Source organism: Macrotis lagotis, chromosome 6, assembly GCF_037893015.1.
Source record: "Macrotis lagotis isolate mMagLag1 chromosome 6, bilby.v1.9.chrom.fasta, whole genome shotgun sequence".
NCBI classification, from domain to species: domain Eukaryota; kingdom Metazoa; phylum Chordata; class Mammalia; order Peramelemorphia; family Peramelidae; genus Macrotis; species Macrotis lagotis.
Window position 1 is genome coordinate 83,759,742 of NC_133663.1, and position 19,140 is coordinate 83,778,881.

General features: G+C 35.0%; 1 protein-coding gene across 6 annotated transcripts in view; it reads left to right on the forward strand.

The window, feature by feature from the left end:
- Nucleotides 1-19,140, forward strand: part of INO80D (INO80 complex subunit D) — an 89,836-nt gene that overhangs the window by 53,043 nt on the left and 17,653 nt on the right. For all 6 annotated transcript variants that reach the window (XM_074191543.1, XM_074191547.1, XM_074191544.1 and 3 more), the window contains 4 exons: nucleotides 5,364-5,588; nucleotides 7,940-8,049; nucleotides 11,489-11,622; nucleotides 14,778-14,995. In XM_074191543.1, coding sequence (XP_074047644.1) covers nucleotides 5,364-5,588; nucleotides 7,940-8,049; nucleotides 11,489-11,622; nucleotides 14,778-14,995 — 687 coding nt within the window. The remainder of the gene's footprint in view (nucleotides 1-5,363; nucleotides 5,589-7,939; nucleotides 8,050-11,488; nucleotides 11,623-14,777; nucleotides 14,996-19,140) is intronic.

Consider the following 19,140-nt stretch of genomic DNA (forward strand, 5'->3'; position numbering starts at 1 on the left):
ATAGTGAGTGTGGAGATGTCCTGAAAGGATGTTGCAACCCTGGATCCTGGAAAGATATATTCAAAGAGACCTTTTTAGAGTCCTGAGTAGTTCCATGGTTCTAAGGTTCAGGTAAGGAGAAAATGGAGATGATATCATTGTATAATGATAGCTAGGAAGAAAACTATTCTCTGTCTGCATTGGTCCCTATCCCTGCCAGGAATGATCTGCAATTTGATGTCTCTTCCGAGTTTTAGTCTTTATAACTTTGTGGCAGTTTCCTTCCCCCTCTTCCCCCATATTCTTTTCATTTACACCATCTTAATTTTATTTTCTGGTTCTGTTTACTTTGTGTTAGGTCAGTTAAATCTTTGTAGACTTTTCTCTTTTCATTGTGTTCATCATTTATTACAGCAATGTCATATTCTGTTATATTACATATTATTATATTACATAATATATTACATATATTACATATCATATTTTAATAATTTTTCAGTCAATGGGCACCTATTTTGTTTTTAATCCTTGACTGCACAAAAAAGTACTATGATGGGATGGCTATTTTAGGTTAACAAAAAATTATTCTTGTGAACTGATCCTTCTTCAATAGTAGATATGTATGGAACTCTTCTTTTTCTTTCTTTCCTTCTCTCCCCTTCCTCCATTTACCCCTCCCCCTTCCTCCCTCTCTCCTCCTTTCCTCCCCTCCTCCCCTCCCTCCCTCCCTCCCTCCTTCCTTCCTGCCTGCCTGCCTGCCTGCCTGATACTGACTAGCAGTGAGATCTCTAAGTCAAAGTGTATGGAAATTGTAGTTTTTTTAAATTCACATAATTCTAAAGTATTTTCCAGAATGATTGGACAGTTCTCCCCAACAATATTCTACTAGTGCCATCTTGAGAACTGACTCTTCATAGGGGCAGCTAGGTGGCGTAATGGATAAAGCACCGGCCTTGGAGTCAGAAGTACCTGATTTCAAATCTGGTCTCAGATACTTAATAATTACCTAGTTGTGTGGCCTTGGGCAAGCCACTTAACCCGATTTGCCTTGCAAAAACCTAAAAAAAACCAAAAAAACCAAAACCAAAAAACAAAAGAATTGACTCTTCACAATAAATAATTGTGTTATTTCCTATAGATTTAAGATTTGTCAGATCTTAAGTTGAGATATTTGATGTAAAAATTTGAAATTCTCCCTCATTTGACAGTTTCCTGTATGATTAATTTGCATTTACATATTATGTTCATATAGAAGCTTTTGAATTTTTATAATTGAAATTGTCTTTTATCTTTTGTAATTTTCTTTATCCCATTTTTTAATTTTAAAGATTTTATTTATTTTGAATTTTACAATTTCCCCCCCAATTTTGCTTCCCTCCCCCCACCCCCCCACAGAAGGCATTCTGTTAGTCTTTACATTGTTTCCATGGTCTTTACCCCTTTTTAAAATAATTCTCTTAGCTAGAGCTGTAAAAGATATCTGTATTATTTTTCCTCCATGCCTTCCTACTTTCTTTGCCCTATTCCTAGTTAAAGAATTCACATAAACAGGTGTTTACATCAAAGCAAAGTTATTCTTGATAGCTAGACTTTTTAGGATAGGGGGTGTAAAAAGTACATTTCTAAAATTCTATCTTAAACCTGTAGTTTCCACACACTAAGCTGTAATTATTTTAGTGACATCTGCTCTAATAGAACGCACCCACCTCCTCATGGATATTTTTACTTAGATCACATATACTGAATATCTTTTTGTTGTGTTGCAAGCAATATAACTCCTGTCTTTTAAGATTTTTTTTAACCTTCTTGAGGTAAGAGTAGTAATGGATGAAGATTTAGATGAATATTTTTTAAAAAATCATCTTATTTTCTTTAGATGGTTAAATTGAAATAGGGCTAGTGACCTAAAAAACTGTGGGAGTAATATTCTATTACTAGTTCAGTTAGCAAGAATACTTTCATCTTGATGTAGACAGCTGATTCCCTTATAGTTAATTTCTTAACTAAATTAGTCAATATGTAAAAGTGAAACTTGACCCCATGAGTGTGGACTATTAACACTGAAAAAATGTAGTTTCTAAAAGATTTCTCAGGAGAATGTGCTTGTGATTGTACTACAATATGATCCCTCCTGATTGGAATAGGAAGGCATGAGGTAATTCTAAAATCTAAAGGATTTCTTGTGGTAAATAAATTTCTTAATTGTTGCAATCTTACTTTTTTCTTCTTTGAGGTGTTTTGTATGGCAATACCATCCTTCTCTGTATAGTATTATAAAAAATTGATGTTAAAAAATAGATCTTCAATCCCTATGGAAATTTAAACTCACAGTTTTCATCAGATATCAGATTGTCTAGCTGATTTGTTTATTTTGTTAAGGGTATCTCAGGTTGAGGAAGCTCTCAGTAAGCTGTCTGCATTTTATCAACTTTTTTTATCTCAATTTTGGGAGGCTTCAACCTTTCTGTCTATGGATAGCTTATTTCATTTTGAATTATAGTTGAAAATGTAAAAAGGAACTTGAAAGGTCATTAACTTTATTTAAATGTAAAAATTTTCTTCAGAAGGAGGATTGCAAAATGTCCCTCATATATTCATAATTATTTCTACACTTTGATGGATCTCTGATCTCATCCATGTGGATACTTTCTCAAGCTGTGCAAAATAACCACCCACTCATCCCTTCTTTTCTTATGTGATTCTGTCTTTATTTCTGTAAATTCTCCATGGGGGTAACTGTCCCTGCTCTCTTAGTTGAGTCTCTTTTTACTTTTCGAGGATATGATCTGCCCCTGAGATCCAACTCAAAAAACGTTTCCAGTTGAATAGAACTTCTTACTGCTTGCATTTCCCTGGCATAGCCTTGAGGATCCAAGCTTGAGAGTCAGTACTTTAGTGGAGAAAACATCCTTATGTAGTTCTTATGGTTTATGTACTGAATGTACTCTAGAACTAGAAGGGACCTCACCATCTTATTGTCTCTTCTTTCTCTCATTCCCCCCCCCCCATTATTACAAGTAAGGAAATTGAGATCCATTGAAGGAAAACAACTTGTTTGAGATCACTAAGTGTTGATCAGGATATGAAGTGGCAGTAGCCCTCCAGATCTCAAATCTGGGTTCTATTCATTATTCTGTGTCAGACTTGAGTCACACCCAGGCTATTCATGATCTGAAGCCCTTAAGTAAATCACCTCTAGGCTCCTTTCTGACTTATTTCCTTAGTTGTAAAATGGGGGTTTGGATCCATAGCTATAAAGAGCTTTTTAATTGGGCAACTAGATAGTGCAGTGAATAGAGCACCAGCCCTGGGAATCAGGAGCCTCCTGAGTTCAAATCTGGCCTCAAATATTTGACACCTAGCTGTGTGACCTTGGGCAAGTCACCCAACCCAGATTTCCTCACATCAGGGCTATCTCCAGTTGTCTTAATTCATATCTGGCTACTGGATCCAGATGACACTGGAGGAAAAGGTGAGACTAGTGACTTAGTACAGTACCTCTTCACATGAATCCATTCCACATACTTGTCTTAATTCATGTGTTTGTTATGACATCACCTCCCTGATGCCATGGTCCTCTTTGAGAAAGAAGGACAAGTATCATCACAATGCTAAAGGTTTATTTGGTGGTGCTTGTTTAGAAGGATGGTGTGATTTGTCAGGGGAGTTGAAAAGAAACTGAGATTCCCTTAAGTGTGAGTTATATACTTGCAGAAAGAAGGAAAGAACTTTGCTTGGTAGATTTATCAGCATTTTGTAGTAGTGATTTTTAAAGAATTTATGAATATTGAGAGATCCCTCATATTTAATAATATTTCTTACTCTGGAGTTTCTAAACTATCCAAAATGAATAATTTGCATTATTTTTAAAATTTATGAAATTATTTTTTAAATTTATAAATAGTAAGAGGTTCCTTGCATTTAATAATATTTCTCAGTAGTTTCCAAACTATTCAAAGGAATAATTTGCATTATCATGTATCTCACACAGTTTGTTTTTAGAATGGTGAGGACTAGTATTTATATCTTTGCTCTTTGGCCAATTCTATAAATACCCTGTCTAGCCAATTTTTTTCCCCATTACTTTTCAAATAGCTTATTCCCTACTTAATAAATCCTCCAGAGCTATGCTCTTAATCCTTTTCTAGACTGTAAGTTACTTGAGGGAAGGAGCCTTGCTTTCTACTTCATCATCAACACCAACACAAATAGCAAAATAGGCATTCAATATATATTTATTAGATGATTGAAAGAATGAAGTGAGTTCTTTGTTCTTTGATTTACCTATCTGTACTAAGTGACTTTGAAAGAGAAACTTCGTACTTTAATCATCAAAAAAGTTTTAGTAATATACTGTTTATTTCTCTTTTCTGTGCACTGTGGATCACAAAAGAAAAAAATGCTACTTTTAGTTCTTGATGGGAAGAGAAAAATTGAATTAATATTGCATAGGACTCTATGAGTCTTTAGAATCCCCCCCCGTGTCAGTGTCACAGATCATCTTTTGCATGTTAGATACTGGGATCCCATGATTCTTTTCTGAGGAGTTAGAGTGAAATCTTTAGTTAGGTGATATGGAAGAAATCTTTAGTTAGGTGATATAGAAGAAAATATCATTTTATCCCTATGAAGTCCCCCTTCAATGATGCAGATAGCAATTTCCCCCATGCCTTCCTAGCCTGCTGATCATGTTTTCCCATAAATACAATGGAAATGGTTCCTGATGTCTTGCTCTTTTTTTCATCACAGCAGAGGTCAAGTGATAATCCAGAAAGACTAGGTGTTTGTGAGAATTAGGGCAGTAAAAACCAGCTCATAGATTTCACCTTTTATATTGAGAATGGGAAGAGTTGAATGTAGCACCAAAAAAGTGTCAGACATCTGAAAAAGGTCAACTCTTTGCAAGCCTGCTGCTAAAATTCAGAGCAGTGTTTCTGTCATGACCTTTCTTTTATGAAATTATGCTGACTGCTGCCTAAGAACTGAGGTTTGATTTAAAGGCATGTCTTTTCTTGAGACATTTACAGTAAGTAAAGGTAAAGATATAGATTTCTTTCTTTTCCAGAAATCCTTTGACAATTAAATATATTGAAGATGCTGTGATACATTGGTTCAGGCTCTAATTATTATGAGCTAAGAAGTTTAAATGTCTTAGAATTCAGAAGGCATATTAAAATGTCTTCACTGTCAAGTTCCTTTATTGAAAACTTGGGTCTGTTCCTATTTAGTGGAGTCCTCTTATGCCTTGCTTTGATAGATGAGTGTTAATGCACATTGTGTAAGTTATGAAATTTATTACTCTTTTCCCCTAATTTTACTTCTGTAAAATGTGTTGAAAGCTTAATGGAGTTACTTTTTTCCTTTTCTCTTTCTTATCTTTCCAGGTCAGATGATGATGATACAGATAGCAGGAGCTCCAGGGTGACCCAACTTTGCACTTACTTTCAGCAGAAATATAAGCACCTCTGCCGCCTGGAGCGGGCAGAATCTCGTCAAAAGAAATGCCGGCATACATTTCGGAAAGCCTTGCTGCAGGCGGCCAGTAGAGAACCAGAATGTGCTGGGCAATTGATACAAGAACTGCGAAAAGCTGCATGCACTCGAACCAGGTTAGAGCAAAGATACAGTGTTCGACTCTGCAGGAGCATTGTAGTCTCCAGTTTTGTTTTAGTTATGTATTTCTATTATTGTGACTGAGACCCAAGGGAAGTTGAGCACCCTAATAAAAGGGTAATGTTGCATAGCGCTTTTATAAGCTCTGTATCTGAAATCCTATTCTACATAGGAGCCAAAAATCACTCTGATCACATTTCTATATAATATATTACTTTAGTAAATTAATGTATAACTTTATTTTTCCTGGAGTTAATACTTTAATAATTAGATACATTCTAAAAAGTTTTTCCATCAAACAAGTAGAATAAAAAATAAGCACAAAAAAGAATAATTTGAAGTTTCACTGTCATTTTGCCTATGTACTTACTGCTTATTAACAGTTTGATCATTTATGAATAGTTTATTCAATTAAAAATTCAAAATACTAACAAATAATTTTTTAGCCTTTTTAGTAATATTCAGAAAATATATTAACATCTACTGAAAATTTGTTGTCTTGTAACTAGGTAACTTTGTTCAATGTCCACAGAACTATTTTAAGGTAAAATTTTATTTTAAAATAATTCTTTGGAAATTTATCAAAAACATCACTTCGTATTGTTTTTTTTTGTTTATTTTTTGTTTTTGCAAGGCAAATGGGGTTAAGTGGCTTGCCCAAGGCCACACAGCTAGGTAATTATTAAGTGTCTGAGACAGGATTTGAACCCAGGTACTCCTGACTCCAGGGCCAGTGCTTTATCCACTGCGCCACCTAGCCGCTCCTTATATTGTTTTGCTTTGTAGAATTTTGTTGTATACATGTATATGAAAGAGCTATTTGATCATGTATTTCAGCTGTCTCCTTATATGTAGGCCACGGTGTACTTTTAATATATTAATTTGAATGCTTTTTTTAGAATTCCTAAGATTTTCCCCCATTTGATCCAGAAATTGGAGTTCTGAAACTATAATACTTGGTTCCTTAATGTAGGTTATGGTTAGATGTAAATGGTCCTACATTTTATTCTTTGAATAAAATCTTAGCCGTGTAATTTTTGATCATGCTTCCTTTTCTGTAAACATTCAATAAATGATCTATTTTGTTTTTTCTGTCAGCTCTTTCAACATATGTAAACTAAATTTCTTAATTTTTAATTGTGTATTTCACGTAATAATGCTCCCAAGAGTGCTGTAATTCTTGGCATGCAAAATTGTTCAGTACTCTTATGAATATAATGGACCAAGATAGAACAAGGACAGCCTTAAATTCTCCATTTGGTGGCAGCAGTTTCCATTTTCTAGTTCTTTTGCCTGATTAGGGAATACTCCATTCAGAACTAGTTAAACCACTATCATGTCTCTGGTCAATGAATGAGCTGATTTAAGTCCTTAAAATACAGTTAGCTCAATTCAGTTTGGAATTGCTTATTGCCTATGGTAGAACCACGAAGTCAAGATTGCATGAACTGAATCTGTGGCAAGTCATATACTTTGTCCTACTATATTGTGTTTATATGAACCTTGCCAATGCAAAAATACTGTGAGATGGGTATAGTTTGGTATCAGCAGGAAGTTGCTTTTTGCCCATAAACATTAAATGAAGGAGATATGTTAGGCTGAAGCTACTTCTACCATATGAGAATTGTACGAAACTATCTGCAGTAGTAATTTTTTAAAAATATGCATGAAATCTTAGCTCATCATAAACAGATAAAAGGTAAGCTCTGGTATAGTTCTTTACTTAATTTAGTTGGTTTACTTGAGAAAGTTAATGCCATGCCAGTGCTATTTTATTCTAAGGTGATGGGGGGTAAAAAGTCATCATTTTGTTAGCACTTTGTATATGTGACAAACTGTCTTAATCTTGTAGTGATTACTACAGGCAACCAGCCTCCTCAAGTTAATAATTATGAAAATACACTGACCAAGATATTACTTTTCATTGGGTTCTATCTTTAAATCATCGCTAAGAAAATATCAGAGGCAACGTTGGAAAGGTGGTTTTCCTAATTTTAACACTTCTTCACTGTCTTGCTGCTGCTTATGAGTCCCTTTAAGTAAGATTTGTGATTATAAGTTGATTGATGTTAAGATGCTCTCACTTCATCAAATGCATTTCATATTTATTGATAAATGCATTTAACAAATCAATTCAGGTGAAATCATTTAAATATTTTGGCACAAAAATCTAAATGGTTGGTAGCTTATAAATGATAATCTGCTATATCAAATGTTAGTGAATTACATGTAATAGAAATGTCTTTATTAATTCTATAGTTTACATTTTATAGTATGTAATGCTACACCAGGAGATGCTTAACATTTTTTCACGAAATTTTTTTCTCTCTCTTTTTCCCTCCCCCAGCACAAACCGGGCTCAACTGAGGGAGGTGGAACCAGCACCATGTAGTGGAATGGTGAAGGGGGAGCCATGCACTAATAAAGCCCTTCCGTTCACCAGACATTGTTTTCAACGTATCCTCTTGTTAGTATTTAGTGTGTGCTGGAAGTAGCTACCTCTTTATATACTGTGTTCTTCATTCTTGAGTCAGTGACAGTGAACTGGGGATCAGGATTATTTAATGTTTAAAATTATAGTTTGCAAAGCTGTACTGGATTTTACATACATGTTAACCATTTTTCTTATCAGAATCTTATAATAGCCAGAAGAGCTAATTTACTGCTCTTTCCTATATTTAAGGAAATCCCTGTAGCATTGTATTGAATAGTCATTTCAGAATAAACAAATTCAACAGTAGCAGCCCATAAAGCATTTGTTTTCCCTTCCTGTGATTTCCCCCTCCTCCAGCACTGAAAGGGGGGGGGACCCAAACCCTGTAACAATTATGTAAAGTCAAGCAAAAACATTCCATATCGCTATATCTACAAATATGTCTCATTCTGCTTCCTGAATCCATCACCTTGTCTGTCGGATGATAATTTGCACACTTCATCCTGGTCCTCTGGATCCATGCCAACCGTGAGGTTGGTCATTTCATTGATTAGAGTTCTTTAGTCTTTCAAAATTGTTTGTCTTTACAATATTATTGTAGTATGATTTTTTTTTCTCCTTGCATCATTCTGCATCAGTTCCCACAAGTCTTTCCAGTATTCACATAAAACCTCACATTTTATGGCATAATAGCATTCCATTGAGCTCATGTACTATGATTGTTTCAGCCATTTGCCAATTGATGAGAGTTCTCTTTGCATCCAATTCTCGACCACTGAATATAGAGCTTAGTAAATATCTTTATACACTAGGACCCTATTTTTTAAAAAATCTCTTTAGAGTTTAACCTAATAGTGGTATCATTGCGTTAAAAGGGTATAGACAGGGGGCAGCTAGTTGGCGCAGTGGATAGAGCACTGGCCCTGGAGGCAAGAGTACCTGAGTTTAAATCTGGCCTCAGACATTTAATAAATTACCTAGCTGTGTGGCCTTGGGCAAGCCACTTAACCCCACTGCCTTGCAAAAACTAAGGGAAAAAAAAGGTATAGAGAGCTTAATAACTTTTGGGTCATGGTTCCCAAATGCTTTCCAGAATTGTTCACAAATCCACAGCTTTACAAATAGTACATTAATATATCTGTTTTTCCATAACTCCCATAGCCCTTCTAACACTTGCCATTTTCCTTTTTTTTTTTTTCCACTTTTGACATTCTAATGGATGTGAGATGGAAACTCAGAGTGACTTTAATTTGTATTTTTGGAATTACTTATGGTACAAGTACATTTTTTTTTTTTTTGCAAGGCAAATGGGGCTAAATGGCTTGCCCAAGGCCACACAGCTAGGTAATTATTAAGTGTCTGAGACCGGATTTGAACCCAGGTACTCCTGACTCCAGGGCCAGTGCTCTATCCACTATGCCACTTAGCTGCCCCAGTACAAGTACATTTTAAGAGATGATAATTTTACTCACTGAAGAAATTCTATAAGTTACATTTCAACAATTTCAGTAACTACTTCTAGATTCTGTAGAATAATTATATAATTTAGAATTTACCTTTTGCAATGAAATTAAGTCATAGACACAGTGGTTAGAGTTAGTGAGTGAGGAAATAGTCTGGAATGAATGAAAGACAAAAGTCTCATATCACTATCTAGGAAATGAGATAGCTCCATTGGGGATTGATTGAAGGGCATTTAAGTTTGAGTGCTTCCACTTCTAGCTATTACAGGAGTCTTATATTCTTTATTAACAAGTTTTCTATTTTGATTCTATCAATGGTAGAAACAAATTTTTTAAAAAAAATTTTGCTTTTTTGCCTGTTTTTTTTTCCTTACTCATAATTTTGAATTCTCCCTTTTCTTTAAACAGCTTCTTTGGAATTTACTCAAAAGTAAAAACAAAAAAAACAAAACTGCTGGTAGCTTACATGTGAAAAATGGAAGGGTACTTCTTTGGGTATAAGTTTTCCCCTGAGAAGGATATTAACTTTACAAATTTAGTTTTGTCTATTTCATTTTGATAGTTTTATTTTTCAACTTATTTTGTACCCTTGTTGCTTTGGGCAGTATTTAAAGTCTTAATGTAGGATATTAATTTAGGACTATGGGACAGTTGATGTATAATTTATAGTTTAAAGAAATATTTTGGAATAAAAATGACACATTAGATCTTTAAATTTGAGTCTTTGGAAATGTGAGATATAAAATTTACTTGTTTACTGATTAGTTTTCTTGTGATTTGGATCTATTTGTATATCAGATTTTAACCCATGAGCTAGATTATTTGTAAAAATATTCTCCTTTTAGGAAAAAAGTTTCTTCTTTCAATCATAAGCTTTTATGAACTAATGAATTTCTACATATTGGCCATGTTTTTCTAAAATGACAAAATTAATTGAAGAATGTACTGTGAATGGAAGCTCTTGTTGGAAGAAAATTAACAAAAAGGACTGTCTCTAGAAACATGTCTAGAAAGCATTGTGAGGTACTTTTTTTTAAAATTTATTTTTATTAAAGATATTATTTGAGTTTTACAATTTCCCCCCCAATCTTACTTCCCCCACCCCCCACCCCCCACGGAAAGCAATCTGTCAATCTTTACTTTGTTTCCATGTTGTACCTTGATCCAAATTTTGTGTGATGAGAGAGAAATCATATCCCAAAGAAGAGACAAGAAGTCTAAGAGGTAACAAGATCAGACAATAAGATATCTGTTTTTTTCTAAATTAAAGGGAATTGTCCTTGAACTTTGTTCAAACTCCACATCTCCTTATCTGGATACAGATGGCACTCTCCTTTGCAGACAGCCCAAAATTGTTCCCACTTGTTGCACTGATGGAATGGGTGAGTCCTTCAAGGTGGATCATCACTCCCATGTTGCTGTTAGGGTATATGGTGTTTTTCTGGTTCTGCTCATCTGTGAGGTACTTTTTAAAAAAAGTTTCCCTTTAAAAAGAAATTTTTGTTGATCTCTTTTTCAATTTCACATTCACTTTTGAATATAATTCTTTCCTTCCCAAATATATCTTGTCTTTGTAACAGGGTTTTTTTTTTTTGTTGTATTTTTTTTTTGCAAGGCAATGGGATTAAGTGACTTGCCTAAGGTCACACAGCTAGGTGATTACTAAGTGTCTGAGTACAGATTTGAACTCAGGTCCTCTTGACTCCAGGGCCAGTGCTCTATCCATTGTACCACCTAGCTGCCTCAGGATCAGGGTTTTTAAAAATGCAGCAAAACCAAACAGTACATTTGCTACAACTGTGCTCATGCATTATTCCATTAACAGTCTACTACTTCTTTGACAAAAAGAAAGAGGTGCATTTTCTTTTACATTTTATATCTTATATCTTTTATTTAAAACATAGTTTATATATTTTATGCAGTTATTATTATTAGAAAAATTGAATGGAATTTTCTATCATTGCTTGCTGTGTGTTGTTCTTAACGTTGAAAAACACAGATATCCTCTTGAACCGCTCTCAGCAGCTCTTCTCAAGTTGCACAGCTAAGTTTGCAGATGGACAGCAGTGTTGTGTGCCAGTCTTTGACATTACGCACCAGACACCTCTGTGTGAAGAACATGCCAAAAAAATGGTAAGTTCAGGTTTTATTTTTATATAAATCAGTTCAACCTGGGTTTCAGTGTTGCATCTTATCTCTGTGACCAAGGGCGAATCACTTGACTCTCTCAGCTTCCATAGGCAGGCCTTTTAAGTTCCAGAAAGTTGTATATCTGCATAACTTTTTTTTTTTTTTACATATCTGCTTTACTAAGAGAGTTCTCAAGACTGATGAATTCTCAGGTTCAGACCCTTCCCCCCAAACAACAACCAAACAGCCCAGGAGAAATAAGGTTCCTGTTTTGGTGAAGGATAACTAAATGTATAGCTGAAGAGAACTTAGAGGTTTTCATGTCCAGCTTCTTCATTTTATAAATGAAAAAACTGAGCATCCTCTTGCCTATTTACCACTAACTCTTCCCTATTCCTCTGTTATCCCTGAAGGGGGCAGCTAGATGGCACAGCGAATAGAACACTGATCTTGGAGTCAGGAGGATGGAAATTCGAAACCAGCCTTAGACACTTTATATTGAGTAACTGTGTGACTTTGGGCAAGTCACTTAACCCTGACTGCCTTGGCCATCTCCAGTTGTACTGATTCATATCTGGTCACTGGACCCAGATGGCTCTGAGGGAGAAATTGAGACTGGTGACTCAAAAAAATCCAATTCATGTGTTTGTCAAGGCATCATCTTCCTGGAAATGAGCATATAAAATAAAACATAATGCTGGTGGCAGAAAAATCATAATAGGCACATGCTTCTTATATGCACTCAATTCAGTTTGTGAAGGATTATGCAATCTGAGATGAGTCATAGCTGGCTGCTGCCTCACCTCACATCTTTTCCCATGAATTCAGCTGTTTTTGTCTATAAAAACAACTGAAATCCTACAGAAATTACATAAATAAACAGATCAGTAAGTATTAATATTTATTTTTTATCACTATTAATTTTCTTAATCTGTCAGCAGAAGCTCTGCCTCTGCTGCCTCCCCTGACCGCATGTCTCTGATTAAACAGTATCCTTCATGTATCTGTCCAAAGGGAGTCACAGAATCTTTAAAAGTTAATTTATCGGGGTGGCTAGGTGGCACAGTGGATAGAGTACCGGCCTTGGAGTCAGGAGTACCTAAGTTCAAATCTGGCCTCAGACACTTAATAATTACCTTGTGGCCTTGGGCAAGCCACTTAACCCCATTGCCTTGCAAAAAACCTAAAAAAAATGACAAAAGTTAATTTATCATTGTTAATTTTTATTTGATAGGAAAACTAGGTTATCTTTCCCATGTATGGATGACTTTTTCTAGGATTCTCCAGAATAAACAAAATTCTTTGAATATTGGGCCTTCAGACATGTGCCAAATAGGGAGAATCAGCTTCAGATTTCATTTATCATTAAAAAAGGGACCAAAAAATTCTATCATGATAATAAGATCTTTTTTTTGCTTTGGGGGTGGTGTGGTGGTGGTGTTTAGAGGGAAAGAGTGTAATTACCCAAGGAGGCTGTGTTCTGACAGGCTTGTAATGTATTTTCAGAGTAGCTGTCTGAGTTCTTTCACCATAAACTTTCCCCTGTTTTCCCAGTCCTTCCTCCTCCCTTACAATTCCATTATCTCTACCCACTTTGGGGAAATAGCTGCCAATACATTTTGACAAAAGCAGTCTCAAAGAGTATCAGTCAGTCTACTGAAGGCAAAAGGGGGAGAGCCTAAGCACAGTCAGTAGTGTGTGTGAGAGGTGAAGTAAGGAGGAAGAAAGTATGGCTTAGCATGTTATTTGTTGTGATGGATAAAACTGAAGAGGAGGAAGAGGTTGGCATATTAAAGATGGAAGAGATTTCGTTATCACCTAATTCTACCATTCCCCCCACTATTTTTCTAGATGAGGAAATAGAAGCTCAGAAAGGTTATGATATGCCCAAGGTTACATAATTGAATAATTGAAGAGATGAGACTCGGGGCTCTTAGGTCCTCCTATTTCAGAGCTACTTCTGCATTCACCTTGCCAAAAGTATTTCTTCATTTCTGCATGTTAAATCCAACATAAACCATCAAAAAAAGATCAAATTGATGATGAGAATTACTCTTTCTGGTCTGCATGAAGCTTTTCAATCCATTTACATTCATTTCTTCTGGATTTTTGAAAATTCCATAATTTGTTGCAGTTATTTTGCTCATATACATTTTTTTTGCAAGGCAAATGGGGTTAAGTGGCTTGCCCAAGGCCACACAGCTAGGTAATTATTAAGTGTTTGAGACCGGATTTGAACCCAGGTACTCCTGACTCCAGGGCTGGTGCTTTATCCACTGCACCATCTAGCTGCCCCTCATATATATTTTTTATATATGTGCACCTGACTACCATAGTGCCATGAATTTCTGACTTTTTAGGCTAAAAGGAGATATAAACTCTGTTGGTTTGTATTCCCTTAACATTGGTTATGATATTTTACTATATGTATCAAAATAACTGACACTTTACTTTTGAACTTTTGCTTTTTACTTTTTGTGGGGCAATGGGGTTAAGTGACTTTCCCAAGGTCACACAGCTAGTAAATATCAAGTGTCTGAATCCAGATGTGAACTCAGGTCCTCCTAACTCCTTGCTGTACCACCTAGCTGCCCCCTACTTTTTTTTCCTTTCTCTATGAAAACTTCTGATGTGACATATTTCTTGAACCTGACTTTATGCATTAGGCATTTCTTAGAACTGCCATCCACTAATATATTTTTTTTCTTGACCTTGTATTAGGTAGATACAACTCATTTGGTTTCTGTGCTCCAAAGTTTTTATGAGGGGTGAATAAGGTTTTATCAAGATTACTATAAGTGACCTCAGGTTTTTAATTGGTTTGGAGAAATCCATTTATTGTAGTTTAATTCAGTTCTATGTTCAAAGCCCTAGGCTTAGTGAAGCAGGAGAGAAAATTGAGTTGAGATGTGCAGGACTAATTTTTAGTGATTCTTTTTGTCCCCTTATATGATTGTCTTTTATGTAAATTGTTAATAATGAGTTCTAGTGAAGTCATTACTCAAATCAACAAGAATAACAAGATAAGTGCTCTATCTACTGTGATACCTAGCTGCCCCAGTCTTTTTTTTAAACGGTGAATTGCATTAAAAAAAAAAGTTAACAACCCAACTGATACCATGATATTTACTATTTCCGAATCATACTCTTTACAAAAGGATAATTTTTTGAGAGGAGATAGCTCCCGTAAAGTTCAGCACCAGCAGCAGAGGAAACCCAGGAAAAAAACAAAGCCACCTGCACTTACCAAAAAACATAAGAAGAAAAGAAGGCGTGGACCACGTCGGCCGCAGAAACCCATTCCCCCTGCAGTGCCCCAAGGAAACCTCAGCATGCCCACCAGCGTCTCACTGCCAGTGGAAATCTCTCAGATGCGGTCAGTTACTTACATTATTAGGGTATTTAACTCTCTTTGCAGGAGGAAGAATGAGATGAAAGAAATTAGATCTAAAACATTGCATCCAATCTTTCTAATACCTGTAGCTTTGGAGCAGTCTATTCTGGAAGAGAAAACCTGATTACTTTTTGTTTTTGCAGATTCTTTAATCTCAGTTACTTACTTTTCACACTTTTCTTGATTTTCTTGGATTGCTTTATTGTTTTTTAACTAATTTGTTTGCTTTTTTATAAAGATTTTATTTATTTTGAGTTTTACAATTTTTCCCCTGATCTTACTTCTCTCCCCCCCACCCCCCACAGAAGGCAATTTGTCAGTCTTAACTAATTTGTTTTGATCTTTTTTATTTGAAGTCCTTTTTAAGATCTTCCAAGAACTCATTTTGATTGTTAAATTTAAAAGATTTTCTACAAACAAAACAAATGTAGCCAAAAGCAGAAAATTGGGAAAACAATTTTATGGACAGTGTCTTATATAAAGATCTCATTTCTCAAATATATAAAGAATTTTGTCATATCTATAAGATTATGAGTCATTCCTCAACTGATAAATGGTAAGAGGCATTTTCTGATGGTGAGGTAGTTTTCTGATGAAGAAATCAAAATAATTTATAGTCATATGAAAAATGCTCTAAATCATTATTGATTAGAGAAATGCACATTAAAATGACCTTGAGATATCATTTTATAATGATAAGAATGGTTAAAATTATTGAAGAAGAAAGGGACCAATGTTGGAGGGGAATGTGAAAAATTGAGACACTTATTCGTTGTTGGTAGAGTTGTGAACTGCTCTGTAACATTTTGGAAAGCAATCTAGAATCTTGCCCAAAGGTTTTTGAACTTTGTGACCCAGCATTACTAGTACTTGATCTATTTCCAAAGAAAAGAAAAGACCCTATATGACCTAAAATATTTATAGCAGCTCTCTTTGAAGTGGCAAAGAACTGGAAATTGTAGGGATGCCACTCATTTGGGGAATGGCTGAATGAGTTGTGATATATGATTGTAATAGAAGTCTACTGTTCTATATAAGAAATGATGAACTCTCTGATCTAGAAAAACATGGATACACTTGCCTGAAATAATGAAGAGCAAAATGAGAGAATAAAGAGAATGTTGTAAATTCTCAAATTAACTACAAAGAGCCTATGAATGAAGATGCTATCAGCATCCAGAGAAAGAACTGATAAATAGAAACATATATAGAATAATTTTGCATACACATACACACACACACACACATTTATGTCTAATAGTAGCCATCTCTAGGGGAGGATGTGAGGGGTATAAGCAAAAAAAAAGAAAAAATATAAGCAAGTTACATGATAACTTTAATATATTTTTAAAAGGAATAGCACTGTGCATAATAGATTTGCAGTTTCATGTGCTATCATCTTTCTTTTTCCCTATGGAAGGAATGAAAATGCTTGTTTTATCTCTTAGGTTTCAGAAAAAAAATTTTAAAAAGAGAAAAAAATCTCAGTTACTAACATCTAGTTATAATACCTAATTATAACTATATAAAACAGTTATATTAGATCTAAAGCAAAATTTTCTAATAAGGTAAGAAAGAAACATACAAAAATGGAAAATTGTGGAGTGGTGTCTAATCCTTCTATTTTACCAGCTGTGTTTTAGGGAATAGTGTAGTTTAAAGAGCATTGCATTTGAACTGATGAGCCTTGGAGTGAAGTCCTAGCTCTTTTCATAAATATGTGACTTTGGCTAAATCATGAAATTTCTATGGTCCTGTTCTTCCACATAAAATGAAAAGTACAGTTCTTTCCCTGCTTACTTCACAGTGTTGTCAAGAACAGATGAGATTATTTAAGAACAAAACAAAACTTGGGAATAAGCTATTATTATCATATTAGACATATAATGAAACATCACTTGCAGTCTTTAAAATTTTATTTTTAGTTTCAAATTCTTTCCTTTCTGTCCCTTCTCTCACCCATTGCAAAGGCAAAAAATATGTATTATAATATGAAGTCGTGAAAAATATTTCTGTATTAGTCATTTTTTTGGGGGGGAAACAAAAATTAAGGGGGAAAATGCTTTCATCTACACCCTGAGTCCATCAGTTCTCTCTCTCTCTGGAGATGGATAGCATGTTACATCATTGGTCCTTTGAAATTATGTATTGTTACTTATCATTGTATTGATTGGAGTTGCTAAATCTTTCATAGTTCATTATCTTTATGATATGGTGGTTCTGCTCACTTCGCATCATTTCATGTAAGTCTTTCCAGATCCCCACCCCCTACCCCAATCCAGTCCTTTTTGCCATGAATTCTTATGGGATTGGTTCCAATAGTTCGGGTTCCTTACCATAGGTTCTCACAAAGTATGCCTCTCTGATGGAGCAGGCTGATGCTTCTTTGAATCCAAGTGCTTTTTTCTTTTGGCTTCCTTCTTGTGATCATTTTCCTTTATTTTGGGAAGCGATCTCTGCTCTTAGAGTGCTTTCTATACTCAATACACACATTAATTCTCTTGGCTAGAATCTTGCCCTTAGCCTATGTGTTTACAGCAATGTCTACAGCATGTTAGTAACTTTCTAGACCCATCCAATCTTGATATGGTAACATTTGTGCGGCATTCCTTGATATCTACAGTATCATCTTTCTTGTATATGTGCACATATGTAGCCAAAGGAACAATACTATGTTTCCAATAGGGCCTAGAAAATAGGTATCTAGTACCTTTCCTTTTAACTTTTTTTTTGTCTATCATTTTGGCAACTCATCATGGCAGAGCTGAACTGGAGGGAAACTCTTCCCAGATTTTACTGAAACCATCCTCTTCATTATTTTTTTTTAAGGTTTTTTTTTTTTTTGCAAGGCAAATGGAGTTAAGTGGCTTGCCCAAGGCCACACAGCTAGGTAATTATTAAGTGTCTGAGATCGGATTTGAACCCAGGTACTCCTGACTCCAAGGCCGGTGCTTTATCCACTGCACCACCTAGCCGCCCCCATTATTTCTTACAGCACAGTAATATTCCATCACTTTCATAAACCATAACTTGTTCAACTATTTCATAGATGTTGGGCATCCTTAGTTTCTAGTTCTTTGCCACTACAAATAGAGCTCTATAAATATTTTCTTATATGTAGATCCTTTTCCTTTTCTTTGATCTCCTTGGAATATTGATATAGTAGTAGTATTTCTGGTTCAAGGAGTATACAGTTTGTTAGCCCCTTGGGCTATACAAAAATTTTACAATCTTTTTGGGCCCAATTTCAAATTGTTCAGCAGAATGGTTGAACTAGTTGACAACTCCAACAGTGCATTGATGTAACTGTTTTTCCACTTTCCCTCTAGCATTTGTCGTTTTTCTTTTCTGACCAATCTAATAGGTGTGAAGTTTTTTAATTTGAATTTCTCTGATTATTAGTAATTTAGAACATTTTTTTTTCAAATTGATAACTGTGATTTCTTTCCTTGAAAACTAGCTCTTCATATCTGACCATTTTATCAACCAGGGACTGATTCTTATTTTTTATAAATTTACCCTGGTTCTCCATATAGTTGAGAAGTGCAACCTTTGCTTGCTGCAAATTGCTGCTACCCCCCCCCCCAGTTTCCTGCTTTTCTTTAAAATTTTTTTTATTTTTTCCTGTTTTTCTTTTAATTTTGACTGTATTTAGTTTATTTGTACAAAACCTTTTTAATTTTATATAACCAAAATTATCCGTTTTACCTTCCATGAACCTCTCTATCTGTTGTTTGGTCAAAACTCCCCCCTTTATAGATCTGATAGGTTATTTCTTCCCTCCCTAATTTGCTTATGTTATCACCCTTTATGTATAAATTGTATACCCCTTTTGACAGGCTTCTTTCCAGTCTTTCCAGCATTATTCTCAAATAGTGAGTTCTTACCCCAGTAATTGGGATCTTTGGATTTATTAAACACTAGGTTACAGTGCTCATTTGCTCATGTATATCATTTGCGTCTCACTGATTGACCACTCTATTTCTTTTCCAGTGCCAAATTGTTTTGATGAGTATCATTTTGCAGATATTGTCAGGCCCCCTTCCTTCACTTTTTTTCACTAATTCACTTGGATAGATTTAACCTTTTATCCCTCCAGATGAATTTTTGTGATTTTTTTTTTTAGA